The following is a 15,305-nucleotide window of genomic DNA, read 5'->3' on the forward strand; positions in this document are numbered from 1 at the left end:
GTCTCTAGCACTTTCCGTACTCAAGTACCATCCAGAAGTCGCTTTTGCAGGCGTGCAATAAGGATAGGACCACCAGCCATTTTCGATGAAGTGGTGCCTTTTTTTCAATTTTTTTTGGGCACAGTGCTCATATTTTAATTTATTTCGTTGTTTTTTTAAGTTTTCACTTCAATACCATTGGACTGTGTAGATTTACGGCACTGTCGATTTACGAGAATCATTTCTAAAGCTTCAGTTAACAATTCAATAATTTATTGACGAAAATGAGAGAAAACACAAAAGAAAACAGAAAAAACGTAAGCGAAATTTAATAACTTGTTTCTCCACCATTGTTCTGGATAACTTCGAACATGCGGTTGGGCTTACTGGCGACGAGAGCCCTCAATTCAGCAGCATTGATTGCATTCCACTCGGTCTCAATAGCGTCTTTGAGCTCTTGGATCGTATTGAATTGCCTTCCGTGCTTAAAAACATTGTCCAGGTTCTCCTCTCGGCCCGGACGGAAACAGACATTTCTGGAGAGATCTCCGTAAAGATCCACAGCTCTTCTCAAGACGGAACTTTGGTGGCGTATCGCTGATGGTCTGGGGAGGCTTCTGCAACGGAATGAAGATAAAACTTCAATTCATCACAACTCGAGAAACGTCTGTTTCCTACCAGAGCACCCTTCAGAAGGTCATTGTTCCATTTTTCCGAAACAAACGCCGAACCCATGTTTTCCAACAGGACAACGCGTCGATCCACAAGAGCATCTCCACACAGAATTGGCTGAAGGCGCAAAAAATCACGGATCTCGAGTGGCCAGCAGTCAGCCCAGACCTCAATCCAATCGAAAACTTATGGGGACTGCTGGTTCGACGCGTTTACAAGCACGGAAGGCAATTCAATACGATCCAAGAGCTCAAAGACGCTATTGAGACCGAGTGGAATGCAATCAATGCTGCTGAATTGAGGGCTCTCGTCGCCAGTAAGCCCAACCGCATGTTCGAAGTTATCCAGAACAATGGTGGAGAAACAAGTTATTAAATTTCGCTTACGTTTTTTCTGTTTTCTTTTGTGTTTTCTCTCATTTTCGTCAATAAATTATTGAATTGTTAACTGAAGCTTTAGAAATGATTCTCGTAAATCGACAGTGCCGTAAATCTACACAGTCCAATGGTATTGAAGTGAAAACTTAAAAAAACAACGAAATAAATTAAAATATGAGCACTGTGCCCAAAAAAAATTGAAAAAAAGGCACCACTTCATCGAAAATGGCTGGTGGTCCTATCCTTATTGCACGCCTGCAAAAGCGACTTCTGGATGGTACTTGAGTACGGAAAGTGCTAGAGACATGAAAATTTGGCTTCTGGGGTTTTTTTGTATTCTGAATCGAATGGCAGTCACAGATTTTTCATATCATTTTTACTTTTCTCGGAACACCCAAAATGGGGGTGGTCCTATCCTTATTGCACGCACTGTAGCTCAAAAGTGGGCGGAGCTATCAAAAAGTTGTCAACTACAAAAATGTAGCCCTGGATTTGATCTATAAAACTAGAGTAAACTCATAAAATTGGGGGTAACAAGAAGAGATCGTAACAGGTTCTAAAAGTTAAGCGAAATTGTAGACTACTGACTAAAGTAAATTGGTCAGTGTAAAAGTGCACTTACTGTGACGGAATTTCAAAGAATCTCAGAAGAAAGAAAATTTAGAACGTCAATAAAATACCTCGCGTCAAAGGCGCACCAGCGGCATTTTTATTTGCGAAAGTTAGCGTTTTTTGCGCGTCAGACAGATTTTCAGCGCCGCAGACATACAATCTTAAAACGCTTGTATCTTAAAAGTGGGCGGAGCTATAAAAAAGTTGTAAACTAGAAAAATGGAGAGTATGATCCAGCCTACACAACTGATATCAATTCAAAACATATTTATAGTAGGAAGCCATAAAAAATAATGAATTTCCACCAAGAGAATTAGTATTGGTTAGTGTATCTCCCGGCCCACCTTTTTCATTGTGATACACAAAATCCCGGGTGTTTTTTGTATTCTCACATATAAAGTCGGTACAGGTTTTACAACTGCACTCTACCAAAATTTCCTCGACAACTGCCTCTTTTTCTCTGGGTCTCTCAATTTCGAACACAATTTTCTTCGATTTCGGTAGAGCGCGGTTGTGAAAAGCGTGCCGTGCTAATACCAATGTAGAACCTTCCCTTTCCCTGTAATATTTATCTAATGAGTATTTACCTAGCCTACAGCCCCGTCTCATACGGGCCTATTTCTTATGAGAGAGCCCCCTCTGCCTCTCAAAGTCTCTCTCTACCTCCCATTAGTGGTATAATATTGATTTTACCGTGGAAACGGGACATATTCTTTTCTTTTTTAAAAAGGTTATGCACATTTAATCTAGAGTTTAATGGAATTTTCCACATTTTCCCACTGTTTTTACCCAATTTTCTTTTGCAGAACGGAGGAGAATTCCACGAAACCGACTGATGCCCCAGACATGACAATGTTTGACATTATCCTTACCTGTTTCGGTCTTGGAGAGAAGAAAAAGAAAGAGGAAGATGAAATGGTATGATTAAAATTTCTAGGTTTTAGGGGGAAATTTTAGGTTTTTAACGTTAAAAACCCCTAAACCCCATTATTTATACCCCCAGAACCTGGAAAACCGGAGTTGCCAAGTCCCGGGCCGGGCCGGTAGCAAATTTTCAAGGCCCGGCTTCAAAAAATGATACCTTTTTTTCCCAATTTTTTTTTGAAAATTTTAAATTTTTCATAAAAAATGTGACTCTAATTCTGAATGATTTTCACCAAAGATATCAAACATTCAAAACAAGAATTCAAATGATTTGCCCAGCCCTGTTGACAACTACCGTAAATACTGTATTATAACGGCACCCCATCAGAAATTATGAATATGATTATCTCGGTGTTTTTTTCTTGGTTTCGATTAGAAGCAGCGTGCTTAGTAACTTCTTGATCAGAAAATTGAACGTCAAAAAAGGTTTTTCGTTTAATTTTAATGAGTTTCCGAAACCACGAAACTTCTCTGGGAGGCAGTTGAAAAATATAACGGCATGCCGTTATAATACAGTATTTACGGTATGCTGAAAACCATAAAAATCTGCAATTTCAAGGAAAGTGACCGAATGGCGCAGTGAGGATATTCCCTGTGGTTCTGAGGGTTGGGGGTTCGAACCCTGCGCTGGTCAAAACTTTTTTTGCAACTTGATTTTAGGTTGTTTTCGATATCTCACGTTACGAAGAAAACGTAACTGTTGTCAAACCATTCAAAGTCATGGAACTGCCGCTTGTTGCTTTTCGAAATGTCGCCGATTTTTGGGATCCAATTGAGCAGTGAGTTTTTGGGTTGAAGGGGGGAGGGGGACACTTTTTGTAGTTGACACCTTTTTGAAAGCTCCGCCCACATTTGAAAAAGCTTAGAGAGCCTGCTACCTTTCAAGGCGTATAACTCAAAAGTGGGCGGAGCTATCAAAAAGTTGTCAACTACAAAAATGTAGCACTGGATGTGATCTACAAAACCTGTTTGAATTAATTAAATTGGGGTAACAGTAGGAGACCGTAACGGACTCTTAAAGTTGAGCGAAAGTGTCAAATTTTGGTCATTGTAACAGTGTATTTACAATGACGGAATCTCAAAGAATCTCTGGAAAAATAACATTTTAAACGCCAACAGAATACCTTGTGCCGAAGGCGCACCAGCAGTGTTTTTATGTGTGCATTCTAGCGCCACAGGCACACCAGACTGGTATTCTGACAATACGGTTTAAAGCGCCATAGGCGCCCCAGACTCAAAAGTGGTCGATTTTTTTAAAGCACACGATTTTCAAAACTGCTTGTTTTAAAAGTTAAAAAGTAAACTTTCAGGTATCAACTCTCCAAATTATCCAAAAAAAGCAAGGCCACAATGAAGTTAGCCATCAAAAAGCGTTCATCTCAACTCATTCTTGCACCTCCCTTGAAGGTTAATTTCAACTATTCTGTCACTGGTTCATACCACTTCCACCAACCAGTCTACATTAATTACGGACTGGGAAACCATCCAAGGTTTTCACCTGGATTCCTTGATCGATGCTTCCAAACGGTCAATGATTTAAAAGATTTGTTCAATTCCGAGTTCAGGAGAATCCATTTTTTCCCGAATCACCTTAGTTGGGAGGACTTGTATCGAATCGTGAATTGGATAAATCGGGATGAGAGTCTTCCAAGTATCCCTGTGATGACTATGGCTACAATCAAGGATAATGGAATGTTCTTCAAGATTCTTATGGAAAATCTAGAGAAAAACTTGCGAAATTTCACAATTTGGGGAATGGAACGAGGCCAGAAATCTCTGAAAATTCGCCATAATTTCGAAATCGAAGAGCTATGTGTGAATGACACGTCGTCCCTCGACGTGGATGCGTTCACAAGTTTAAAATTCAATAGAGCGTACTTGCGTGGTGTTGACATTCAAAGTGAAGAAATAAACGAAATATTGATGAGTTGGAAGATGGGAAGATTTGGAGAGAAAATGGAAAGTATAACTGTTGAAAAGAAGGGATTAATTGACTTGAGAGTTTTGTTAATTGGATTGGAAGTAGAGTTGAGAGATCCAAGGATTACCAAAAGGAGTTGGCCGTGAGTTTTGCTTCATTTTTGTAGTTGACAATTTTCAGATAGCTCCGCCCACTTTTGAAACGTGCGCCTTTAAATTTGCATGTAGCAGTTGAATACGTGATCTGGCGAGACTCCGGCTCAAAATTGTGCAAGAATTTTCCGGGAAATTTGCGGTAAAAATTTCCCGATAGCTTCCCGGGAAATTCCCGGAAAATTTCCCGGTTACTTCCCGGGAAATTACCGGGAAATTTTCGGTAAAAATTTCCCGGGAATTTCCCGGGAAATTTCCCGAAATTTATAGTTCCGGGAAGTAAACTTCCCGGGAAATTCCCGGGAAATTTCACTTATGTACAAATCTAACAACCAGGGTTCGACCCCTACTAGTGGCAAAACTTTTTTGTTTTTTGTTTTTGACATTTTGGTACCAATCTGACAACCAGGGTTCGATTCCCACTCGTGCCAAAACTTTTTTGTTTTTTGCTTTTGACTTTTTGGTAACAATCTGATCATCAGGGTTTGACCCCTCCGGTGTCAAACCTTTTTTTCATTTCATTTCTTGCTTTTTGGTACCATTCTGAAACCATTTCAGAACAAAAAAACATTTTTAGATTACAAGTGCCTATTTTCAGAACAGTCCTTCTCCGAAAAAGCAACTTTGGTCTTCAGATTTTTACCAAAAACCAAAAATGAAATGAAAAACAGTTTTGGCACGAGTGGGGATCGAACCCCGGTTGTCAGATTGGTACCCAAAGTAGTTCTCAGTAATTTCCCGAAAAAAATCCCGGATTTCCCGAACTTCCCGAAAATTTCCCGGGAAATTTTCGGGAAAATTTCCCGGTATTTCCCGGGAAGTTCGGGAGCTTCCCGGAACTTTACCGGGAAATTTTCGGTAAAAATTTCCCGGTAATTTCCCGGGAAATTTCCCGAAACAGCTTTTCCCGGGAAATGTTTCCCGGGAGACTCACACTGCTGACAATATGAGATTTTAGCGGATTTTAGCGTCGCAGGCATCCAATCTTTAAAGGCGAACATCACAAGTTACAGTGACCAAAATTGTCAGTGAAATCATACATACAGTACTGGCCATAAAGAATGCGACATTTACATTTTTTAGTTGAAAATGGTCAACGAGTGTGACACGGCATTCCTGATAGTCTCACAATATTGATTGTTTATGGACTATACAAATCACAAGTAGACGTTCATTTTTGTAGTTGACAACTTTTTTGTACGGGCACATCCTAAGAAGTTACAGGCAGTCAATGTAAACAGCACAAAAATTTATCTTTTTACCTTGGCAACAATTGCGTGAAATTAATTTGACGCTTGAGATGTGCCCGTACAAAAAAGTTGTCAACTACAAAAATGAAGGTCTACTTGTGATCTGTATAGTCCATAAACAATAAATATTGTGAGACTATCAGGGAGGCCGTGATGTCGGGACTCGAGATCTTATAGAGTCTCCGGTGGTATCGGTACAAGATTGGTTCAGTGGTATTTGATTTTATTGAAGGAATATATCGAAATAATAAAAAAGGGTGAAGAAAGGGGAGACGAAATACACTCACAAAGTTGACAATTTTCAACTAATCTATGTATAAATTATTATTACGTAATCTTTTCTTAAAACTGCGCCCCACCGTGGGAGGCGAGACACCCACCATTATTTTCTCTTAGATCTTCACAAGGTTTTGTCATATTTTGCAATTTTGAAAAGCGCGAAAACCCTGCGTTTGTGGTGGCGGCGTATTTGCAATAAGAACAGATTTTACCTTGTATTTTCCAGTTTACCCGACGGGACCCCCGGCTGGTTGTATGGCGGGATTGATGTCAAGGGAGTTAACGAGAAGACAGCTACAATCTGGTTGTATTCTTATCAAACGGCAAATGAAGACGATCCGATTCCAGAAGGAATGATTCAAGAATATGAAAGAAGTCAAGGGAATTTGAATCAAATCGCTTGGGACGATGAGGATCCAATGAGAGATGCGATTATCACTATCACATTTGAATGAGTTAAAAAAAAAAGTTTCTGGGTCTATCACTTCATTCTAAATATATATTTTGCCCTTTTCTCTAGCCTAACTATGGAATGTTCCAGACGTAACTCGGCCTTTGTATTCTATAAAGTACTTCTCAACACGCTGATCCCTAATATGTAATCCAATTTTGCAAAACTTTTCACTGAACCGAGATATATGCATTTTAAGTCATTTCCAGTGCAAAAATTGCATTTTTCGTTTCATTTTTGTAGTTGAAAATTTTTTTGTACGGCCTCATTCTAAGAAGTTACGGCAGTCTATGTAAACAGCTCAAAAATTTATCTTTTTAGCACTGAAAAACTGCAAAAATTTCGAAATTTTTTTTGACGCTTGATAACTTTTTAGGATATGCCCGTACAAAAAAGTTGTCAACTACAAAAATGAAGCTCTATCTGTGATCTATACACTCCATAAACAATCAATATTGTGAGACTGTCAGGGAGGCCGTGCCAGTCTCTCAAAGTTGACCATTTTCAACTAAAAACTGCACGTTTCGCATTCTTTATGGGCAGTAATGTACTTATTTCAGTTTTGTTACTCACGTTATTTGTTTCTCCATCTCTTTTGTTGGTTCATCTTTTGTTGGTCCATGTTGCAACCGTGTCTGGATTTGTTCGAGAGTTCAAAAAAGGATATTGACAGCACAAACAAAGCGATACAGCAAGAGCCAAAAAAAAGACGACTTCACGCTGAGGCAGTGAAAGGTGTAACTAAATACTTTTATTCAACCCACCTGACCTCATCTTTCCGATTTCCCATGGAGATAAGTAAGAAGAACAATAAAACCACGGGCCTTCTCATTAATCCCTCGTTCACACCTGTCACCATCGCATTTTTTGTTTTGTTCGATCGATCTATTAGCTCAACACGCTTCATACAACCGCGCTCTACCGAAGCCGAAGAAAATTGTGTGCGAAATTGAGAGACTCGGAGAAAAAGACAGGTGGAGCGCAGTTGAATGAACTGTACCGAGCTAATAAAGATGTTGTAGTCTAGTGGAGCGCATTTTCATTTCAGATGAAAGATTTTTTGTCTGTCTGTCTGTTCCTCCTCTGTCTGTCCGGATGTCCTGATGTCCGGGGGCTCATTCAAATTCATTCACTCCATTAACAATATATTCAAATAAATGAATAAAAGTACAGCAGATGTTTTCACAGGATGGCATGAGTGGATGAAGAAAAATGATGGAGGTGTGTGTGTGTGGAAAGTGCGCTCCACTGAACACTTTCAATTTTTCGGTGGAGCGCATTTTCCACAGGGTAAAGGATCACATAGATAACTTTTTGGGGGAATATGGAGGGAGTGATCACAGAGAAATAAATAAATAAATAATTTTCTTTTGGAACGCTTATTAGAGGATAAGGGAAATAAATTATTGCTTAAATTGGTAGCAGCTTGCAACTGCGCTCTACTGAACAAAACAGAAATGACTTTTTAACTTTTTTAAAAGTTCGGTAGAGCGCGGTTGCATTTTGGTCACTGTAAGTTACACTGACAAAATTTTTGTCAGTGTAACTTTTTGGTTTGCAAACGCGCTCCACTGAAGCTATTTTCAAAAATTAAAAGATTTCGGTAGAGCGCGATTGCTTTTTATAATAAAAGAAAGAAATAAATATTTGAAGACGATATGTCAACTGAATGCTATCACTCTTGTGTGTATATTCATATACACCCAAGAGTGACCCTACTCTCAGTGATTATTGATTGATTGGAGAAAAAGAAGCCCCGCCCACAATTGGGAAACTCCGCCCCCTTGCAACAACAAAAACACGCCCACTTTTAAAAAGAAAATACAGAGAAGCAACGTCCAGAGATGGTTAGGATAAGAAGAGAAAGGGGCGGAGCTTAAACACAATGACACTTTTCTGGCTCCGACCATAAATGAGGTACTGAAAAAGGGGCGGAGCTTAAAGAGACTCCGCCCAACGGTGATTAAACGAAGAGGACATATGAGTTCTGAAAAAAGGGCGGAGTTAGGCTCCGTCCCAAAAAAAATAAGCTAGACAAGAGGGAGAAGTGGGCGGAGCTTAAACACAATGACAATTTTCTGGCTCCGCCCACAATGAGGACCTTGAGAAGATGGGCGGAGTTAGGCTCCGCCCCAGAGATAAGCTAGACGAGAGAAAAGTGGGCGGAGCTTAAACACAATGACACTTTTCCGGCTCCGCCCATAAATGAGGTACGGTAGAGAAGGGCGGAGTTAAGCTCCGCCCACAAATGATTAAAAAATTGAGGACTGTAGAGTTCTGAACAGTGGGCGGAGCTTAGGTGACACCGATAAGAAATTCAGGCTCCGCCCACTATGAGGACCTTGGGAAGATGGGCGGAGTTAGGCTCCGCCCTAGAGATAAGCTAGGCGAAAAAGAAAGTGGGCGGAGCTTAGACACAATGACACATTTCTGGCTCCGCCCATAAATGAGGACTTTGGTGAAGATGGGCGGAGTTAGGCTCCGCCCCGAAAAATAAGCTAGACGAGAGGAAAGTGGGCGGGGCTTCGGGAACGCCGATGAGAATTCAGGCTCCGCCCACAATGAGATACTTAAAAAGTGGGCGGAGTTAGGCTCCACCACAAAAATAAGCTAGACAAGAGGGGGAAGTGGGCTGGCTTAAACACAATGACACATTTCTGGCTCCGCCCACATCTGAGGTACAGTAGGAAAAGTGGGCGGAGCATACTTAGGCTCCGCCCATAAAAGCGATGAGAGGTAGATGAATGAGAAATACGAAGGGTAGACGAGAAGAAGAGACGATGAGAAGGAGTTTGGAAAAAAGTGGGCGGAGCTTAGAAGGCACCGAAGGAAGATTCAGGCTCCGCCCACAAATGAGGTAGGCCTATAACTGGAAGGTTTGAGAAAAATGTTGAGGAGTGGGCGTGGCTTCAAAGATTTCGGAAAGAAAAATGGGCGTGGTTTTTTTGGAGAAAGAGGCGGAGTTTCGAAAAAGTGGGCAGGGCTTGGTATAGGTTTACAGTGACATGGAAAAAGGGGCGGGACTTATAGTGACGATAATAAGAAAAAAAGTGGGCGGAGCTAAAAGAGACTCCGCCCATAAATAGAAAAACATGGGTGGTGAAAAGTGGGCGGAGCTTAAAGAGACTCCGCCCATAAATGCAATTAGTGGGGTAATTGAGAAGGTAAGATGATTCTGAAAGTGGGCGGAGTTTGAAAATAGGCTCCGCCCACAAATACTGGAGTAGATGGTAAATGAGTTGACGCAATGGGGGGGATTAAGTTGATTGAGGTGTTGCCGCGGAGCCGGAGGGGGCGGAGCTTATTTGAGCCGGTGGGGGCGGAGCTTGTTCGTCTGGTGGATGCTCATTGACGGAGTCCGATGGTTGAGCCAACTCGAGAAGACGTTGGAGTGTAGTGGGCGGGGCTTCGTCATCGGTGGGCGGTCCATCTCGGACACGTCGATGTCTCTGAACAACACGCATCCGTTGGGACATAGAACGGAGCTCTGCATTTAGACAGTCGGCCGACGGAGCCAACTCCTCAAAGGGGCGTGGCCTGAAGTGGGCGGAGCCTATTGAGTCGAAGAGATCGGAGGGAGAGAATTCGAATGGATTGTGAGAGAGCTCATGATACGGATAGTCGTTGTGAGGATCACTGGCGATGAGATGGAGACGTTGTTGGATGGGCGTGTCCTGTTGTTCTGGATCCATGTCTTCTGTGTCGGTGTCATCAGAATCAGAGTCGGATTGTTCAGAATCGGAGGGAAGAGAACGTCTGAAAAAAGCAAAAGTTACATTGACCAATAGGACAAACAGATAAACAGACACACAGATAGAAATACACTGACCAAGATAGTTACACTGACAAAAAATGGGAATATTGAGATCGGTTGAGATCGCTGGGGTGCCTGCGGCGCGATCTTGAATTTTCAGAACAAAACAACAAGACAAGAGCCTCTTTCGTCTAAAAGCGACGATTCAAATATTTTGAGATCGGCTGAGATCGGCTGGGGCGCCTGCGGCGCGGGGTAAGAATTGGAGAGTTACACTGACAAAAAAGAGGTGAAAGATATCCGGACATAGAGACACACAGACAGACGGAAAATTGTGGTTTTCCAGCGATTTTATGACATTTTTGAGCCGAAAATTTCGAAAAATTGAGATATTTGAGCAACTTTATCTCAAAAATTGTGAAAAATAAAGTTTTTCGGACACCCGGATCGACAGCTAGATGAAAAAAACCCTGGTTTTAGAGCATTTTAATGTCATAAAGTAGACATTCGGATATCCGGACACACAGATGACGAAAGAAAGCAAAAGGTAACAAAAGGTACACTGACCAAACAGACTTTTACACTGACCAAGATAGTTACACTGACAAAAAGAAAACAGAGACATCCGGAGACACAGACACACAGCCAGACGGAAAATTGTGGTTTTCCAGCGATTTTATGACATTTTTAAGCCGAAAATTTCGAAAAATTGAGATTTCTAACATCTGGACATACAGAACGACACTCTGCATTTTTGAGCAATTTTATTTCAAAAGTCGTAAAAATATAGATTTTCGAACATTTGGATCGACAGAAAAATGAAAAAGAACGCTGGTTTTAGAGCATTTTAATGTCATGAAATGGACATCCGGATATCCGGACACACGGACAGACATAAATTGGTCTAGCAGGCTCAAAAACGGCTGACAGACTGGCAGCGTTTCGAATTTGTTAAAAATGCAGACATCTGGATGAACAGAGGTACAGACCAGAGAAAAATCAGTTGGGACATTTGGACGAACAGACACACCAAAGCTGTGCGGCAGAGTTGCGCGGAATTCCGACTTCCGACTTCCGTTTTAGAAAAAATCACTTCCACGCAACTCTGCTGTGCGGAATTCCTCTTCCTTCAATTTCCGACCTCCGTTTCCCAAAATTTAACTTCCGTTTAGCTCTGAGACACACCGACAGACAACTAGACTACAAACTACAAACGGAGACATTCGGACATTCAGACACACACACACATACCTCCTCCGTCTGATATAAGTGGTCATCTCTCTTCTTCTCTCTTTCACATGAGGCTAACACAGACTACAAACTACACGTGGTGTCTGCTTAGCCTCCTCCTTAGCAGCTCCCAAATAGAAATTCACTTAGATTGTGTTGACTGGTTGTTGATAACTGGTGGTTATACGAAATGTGTGTGTTGATTACCTGAAATGTTTTAGAATTGGAAAAAGAAACAAATATTCGAAGCAAAAATGAGACAAATATAACAAATAATAAATATAGATGTATGTAGATCAAAACTAAAAAGTATAAGAAAATGTTAAGAGGATAAGAGGATAAGTTAGATTAGTCGAAAAACATCCATACTTTTTGAGCCTCTGCCATGTTTTTAATATTTGAAAATTAGTTACTTTTGTAGATCAAATCCAGGGCTACATTTTTGCAGTTGACAACTTTTTGATAGCTCCGCCCACTTTTGAGATAGAAGCCTTTAAAGACTGTCTCTAACTTTTCTGCGCTCCCCTATCCCGATCTTTAAAGACGCATATCTCAAAAGTGGGCGGAGCTATCAAAAAGTTGTCAACTACAAAAATGTAGCCCTGTACTTGATCTACAATACTAATTTAAAATCATAAAACTGATGTGACAAGGGGAGATTGTAACGGGCTCTTGAAGTTCAGCAAAATTCTACACTGACAAAAATAGTTTTGTCAGTGTAAAAGTTTGGTCATTGTAACTGTGTACTTACAGTGGCAGAATCTCAAAAAAGAGAAAATTTAGACCTTGCGCCGAAGGCGCACCAGAAAAATTTTCATGTGTGTGCAATCTTGCGCCGCAGGCGCACCAGACTGATATTCTGACAATCCGATTTTAAGCGCCGCAGGCATCCGGTCAATAGGAAGTGATATCAGACCGACCATCTTCTAAGAAGGGGGCGGGGCTTAGAGTGGAGCCTACAAAGATATAAGTGTATACAACGGAACTAATTGATTATTCACATGTCCAATTACTTTGGACACCCAGAATATTCCAGAAAGGTCACGACTACTTCCATTAAGTAATGACAAGGTGTCAATTATTTATGAGATTCTCCTTCTCTGGCATCCCATGCAGTTGTTTTATTTGGACTATGGTTGGAAAAAGAAAGTGTTAATCTTGGAAAGAGGCTGACTTATTTTAAAACAGATGAGCCGATAGGCGGTTTGGCTTAGTGGATACGGTATCATTGGTTATCATGTTAATGTAACGAGACACTGTCAAAAATACAGTGACCCAAAACAGCAACTTTGAGATCCCGCCATGACCTCCCTGCCAGCCCAATTTCTTCCAATTAACACAATTTTTGTAGATCAAATCCAGGGCTACATTTTTGTAGTTGACAACTTTTTGATATCTCCGCCCACTTTTGAGATATGCGCTTTTAAAGATCGGATGCCTGCGGCGCTAGAATCCGCTAAAAATGTAGCTGGCGCGCCTACGGCGCGTAGAATCGTATTGTCAAAATGTCAGTCTGGTGGGCCTGCGGCGCGATATTGCACACATGAAAAGGATGCTGGTGCGCCTTCGACGCAACGAAGCTTCGAGAGCCAGGAGCTGGGAACTCGTTTTAGAAAATGTTTGAGAATTTGCTGAAAATTGGCTCAAGTTTCAAGCTCTTTCTTTGGTTTTTTAAGCTTCATAGCAGGAATGGACAAAAGATTTTGTAACCATCGTATTCGGAATGGTCGAAACTACCTATGAGCCAATTTTCACTAAATTCTCAAAAATTCAATAAAAGGAGTTTCCTTGTGAGGGGGGAGAGTGAGGGACCAAAAGCTGAAATGACACTTTCTATTTCCGTCACATAGTATTATTCTGTAAGTGACACGAATAACGTCAATTTGTATCCGAGATTGACCGAGGAAGGGGGAAATGAGTTGAATAGTCTAGAAACACGCAAAAAAGAGGGGTATTGGTCTCCCCTGATTAAAAAAGTTTAGAGCTCCTGTGTGGGTGTAACAAAGAAATAAAGAAAAAAGTGGAAAAAGCGAGAAGGGCGGCTGCCTGAAACATAATTAGCTCATATTTTTCGGCCAGTGTAACCAATTTTAAACAATTTTACACTGACAAAAATTTTGGTCACTGTAAAAAAGGCTCAGAGCTCTCGTCTATGAAAAAGAGCAAAATGAGAAGGGTGGTGCCTACCTGTACCTCTGCAACCAATTAGTCCTATATACCGCTAAATATCAAAATGAGATGGGCGGTCTGAAATCCGAGAAACCTAAGTAATTGGTATTTAATTAGGTCAGTGTAACCAATTAGCCATATATATACTGCAGAAAAGAGAAATGGAATAAACAAAATGAATGGAAGGCTCGAGACGGGCGACACGGATCGAATGTTACTATGGAGACAACACGGGCGGTGCTGAGACAGGAGAGGAAAGGTACATATCTAAACGAGAGGAGAATGGAATGGAGAAGGATTATCTGCTCTCTCTCTTTGAGCCGCCCGTCTCTCTCGCTCACAACGTCGTCCTCCACGGCTTCTCCTCCATGAGCGGCGGTGCCAGTGTGCCCCCTCCGAGCCATCCAAAAAAGGGGAAAGAGAGAAATAGCATAGGAAAATGAGAGGGTGTGGCAGAGAAGACAGAGAAATCAGAGAAAAAGAAAAAAACGCTCACATCGAATGGAGCAACATATACTTATTATGCACAATCAATGTGGAGGCTGGCGTGTCGGAGGCGCGTTTCTTATTCAGATACGGAAACATGATGAGCACATTCTGTGTTGCTAATGAGTATTGTGGAGGCGAAAAATGATCACTGGCGTGCCTCTGGCGCGTTTTCACAAAGAATGAAATTTGTGTATCTGACTGGCGCACCGTTGACGCGTTTTTAAAACAGAGAGGACCCGCACTAACAATATGAAATTGATGTCTGGCGCGCGTTTGGCGCGTTTTCACAGAGACAATGTAAAACGTGAGCAGGTACACCATAATTATAGATTCCTTGATGAAATTTGCTGGCGCACCGTTGACGCGTTCTCAATGCAGAAAGAACTGTGTGGCGAGCAGTGTAACAATAAGTATCGGTATAAAATTGCTGTCTGGCGCGCGTTTGGCGCATTTTTCAAGCGAGAAAGTGCTCCATCTCGACATCGCTACAAGGTACATGGAGTAGCTGGCGTACCTTTGGCGCGTTTTTGTTTAGTTACAAGTGACGGCACTTTAGGAAATGACAAATTGTTGATGTTTACTAAGAAAAAAATAAGGAAATGTTCTAAATTTATCCCTGGGACGACGGAAGGAAGCACTCATCTCCTTACTTGAGATTTACTAAGGGAGGATTTATTTATTTATACGTATTAGGGGGAGATGTTGTTGAGACATGTTTATAGATACATTGAAAATGGTGGCTCAATTGGAGATTTGAGGTGAAGAGAGTGGGGGGATTTGAGATTTGAGATTTGATAGGGAGCGAGGAAAAGAAGAAGAAAATCGTATAGGATTCTGGATTTGAGAAGGGAAGTCTTTGGAGACGTGGCTTTCAAAATTTTCAGGTGTTTTGTCTGTCTGTCTCTCCTGTCTGTTTCATGATATTAAAAAGCGAAATTGACAAAGCCGCGGCTTTCTAGAGTTTCAAGGGAAAGCATGACTTGATATACTTTTGACTTTTTGGTACCAATTTGACAACCGGGGTTCGACCCCACTGGTGCCTTTTT

General features: G+C 41.3%; 2 protein-coding genes across 2 annotated transcripts; one reads left to right on the plus strand and one right to left on the minus strand.

The window, feature by feature from the left end:
* Positions 1 to 3,284: 3,284 nt before the first annotated feature.
* On the plus strand, positions 3,285 to 6,621 carry GCK72_003467 (uncharacterized protein; the record flags this gene model as incomplete). Its single annotated transcript, XM_053724071.1, has 3 exons — positions 3,285 to 3,343; positions 3,875 to 4,627; positions 6,393 to 6,621. 3 exons carry the CDS (start codon positions 3,285 to 3,287, stop codon positions 6,619 to 6,621), a joined length of 1,041 nt encoding a protein of 346 aa, XP_053592716.1.
* A 3,253-nt stretch (positions 6,622 to 9,874) lies between these two features.
* GCK72_003468 (uncharacterized protein) lies at positions 9,875 to 10,309 on the minus strand (the record flags this gene model as incomplete). Its single annotated transcript, XM_003107410.2, has 1 exon — positions 9,875 to 10,309. The coding sequence occupies one exon, from the start codon at positions 10,307 to 10,309 to the stop codon at positions 9,875 to 9,877; it is 435 nt and encodes a 144-aa protein (XP_003107458.2).
* Positions 10,310 to 15,305: the final 4,996 nt, after the last annotated feature.

This window comes from Caenorhabditis remanei, chromosome I, assembly GCF_010183535.1.
Source record: "Caenorhabditis remanei strain PX506 chromosome I, whole genome shotgun sequence".
Classification (NCBI taxonomy): Eukaryota; Metazoa; Nematoda; class Chromadorea; order Rhabditida; family Rhabditidae; genus Caenorhabditis; species Caenorhabditis remanei.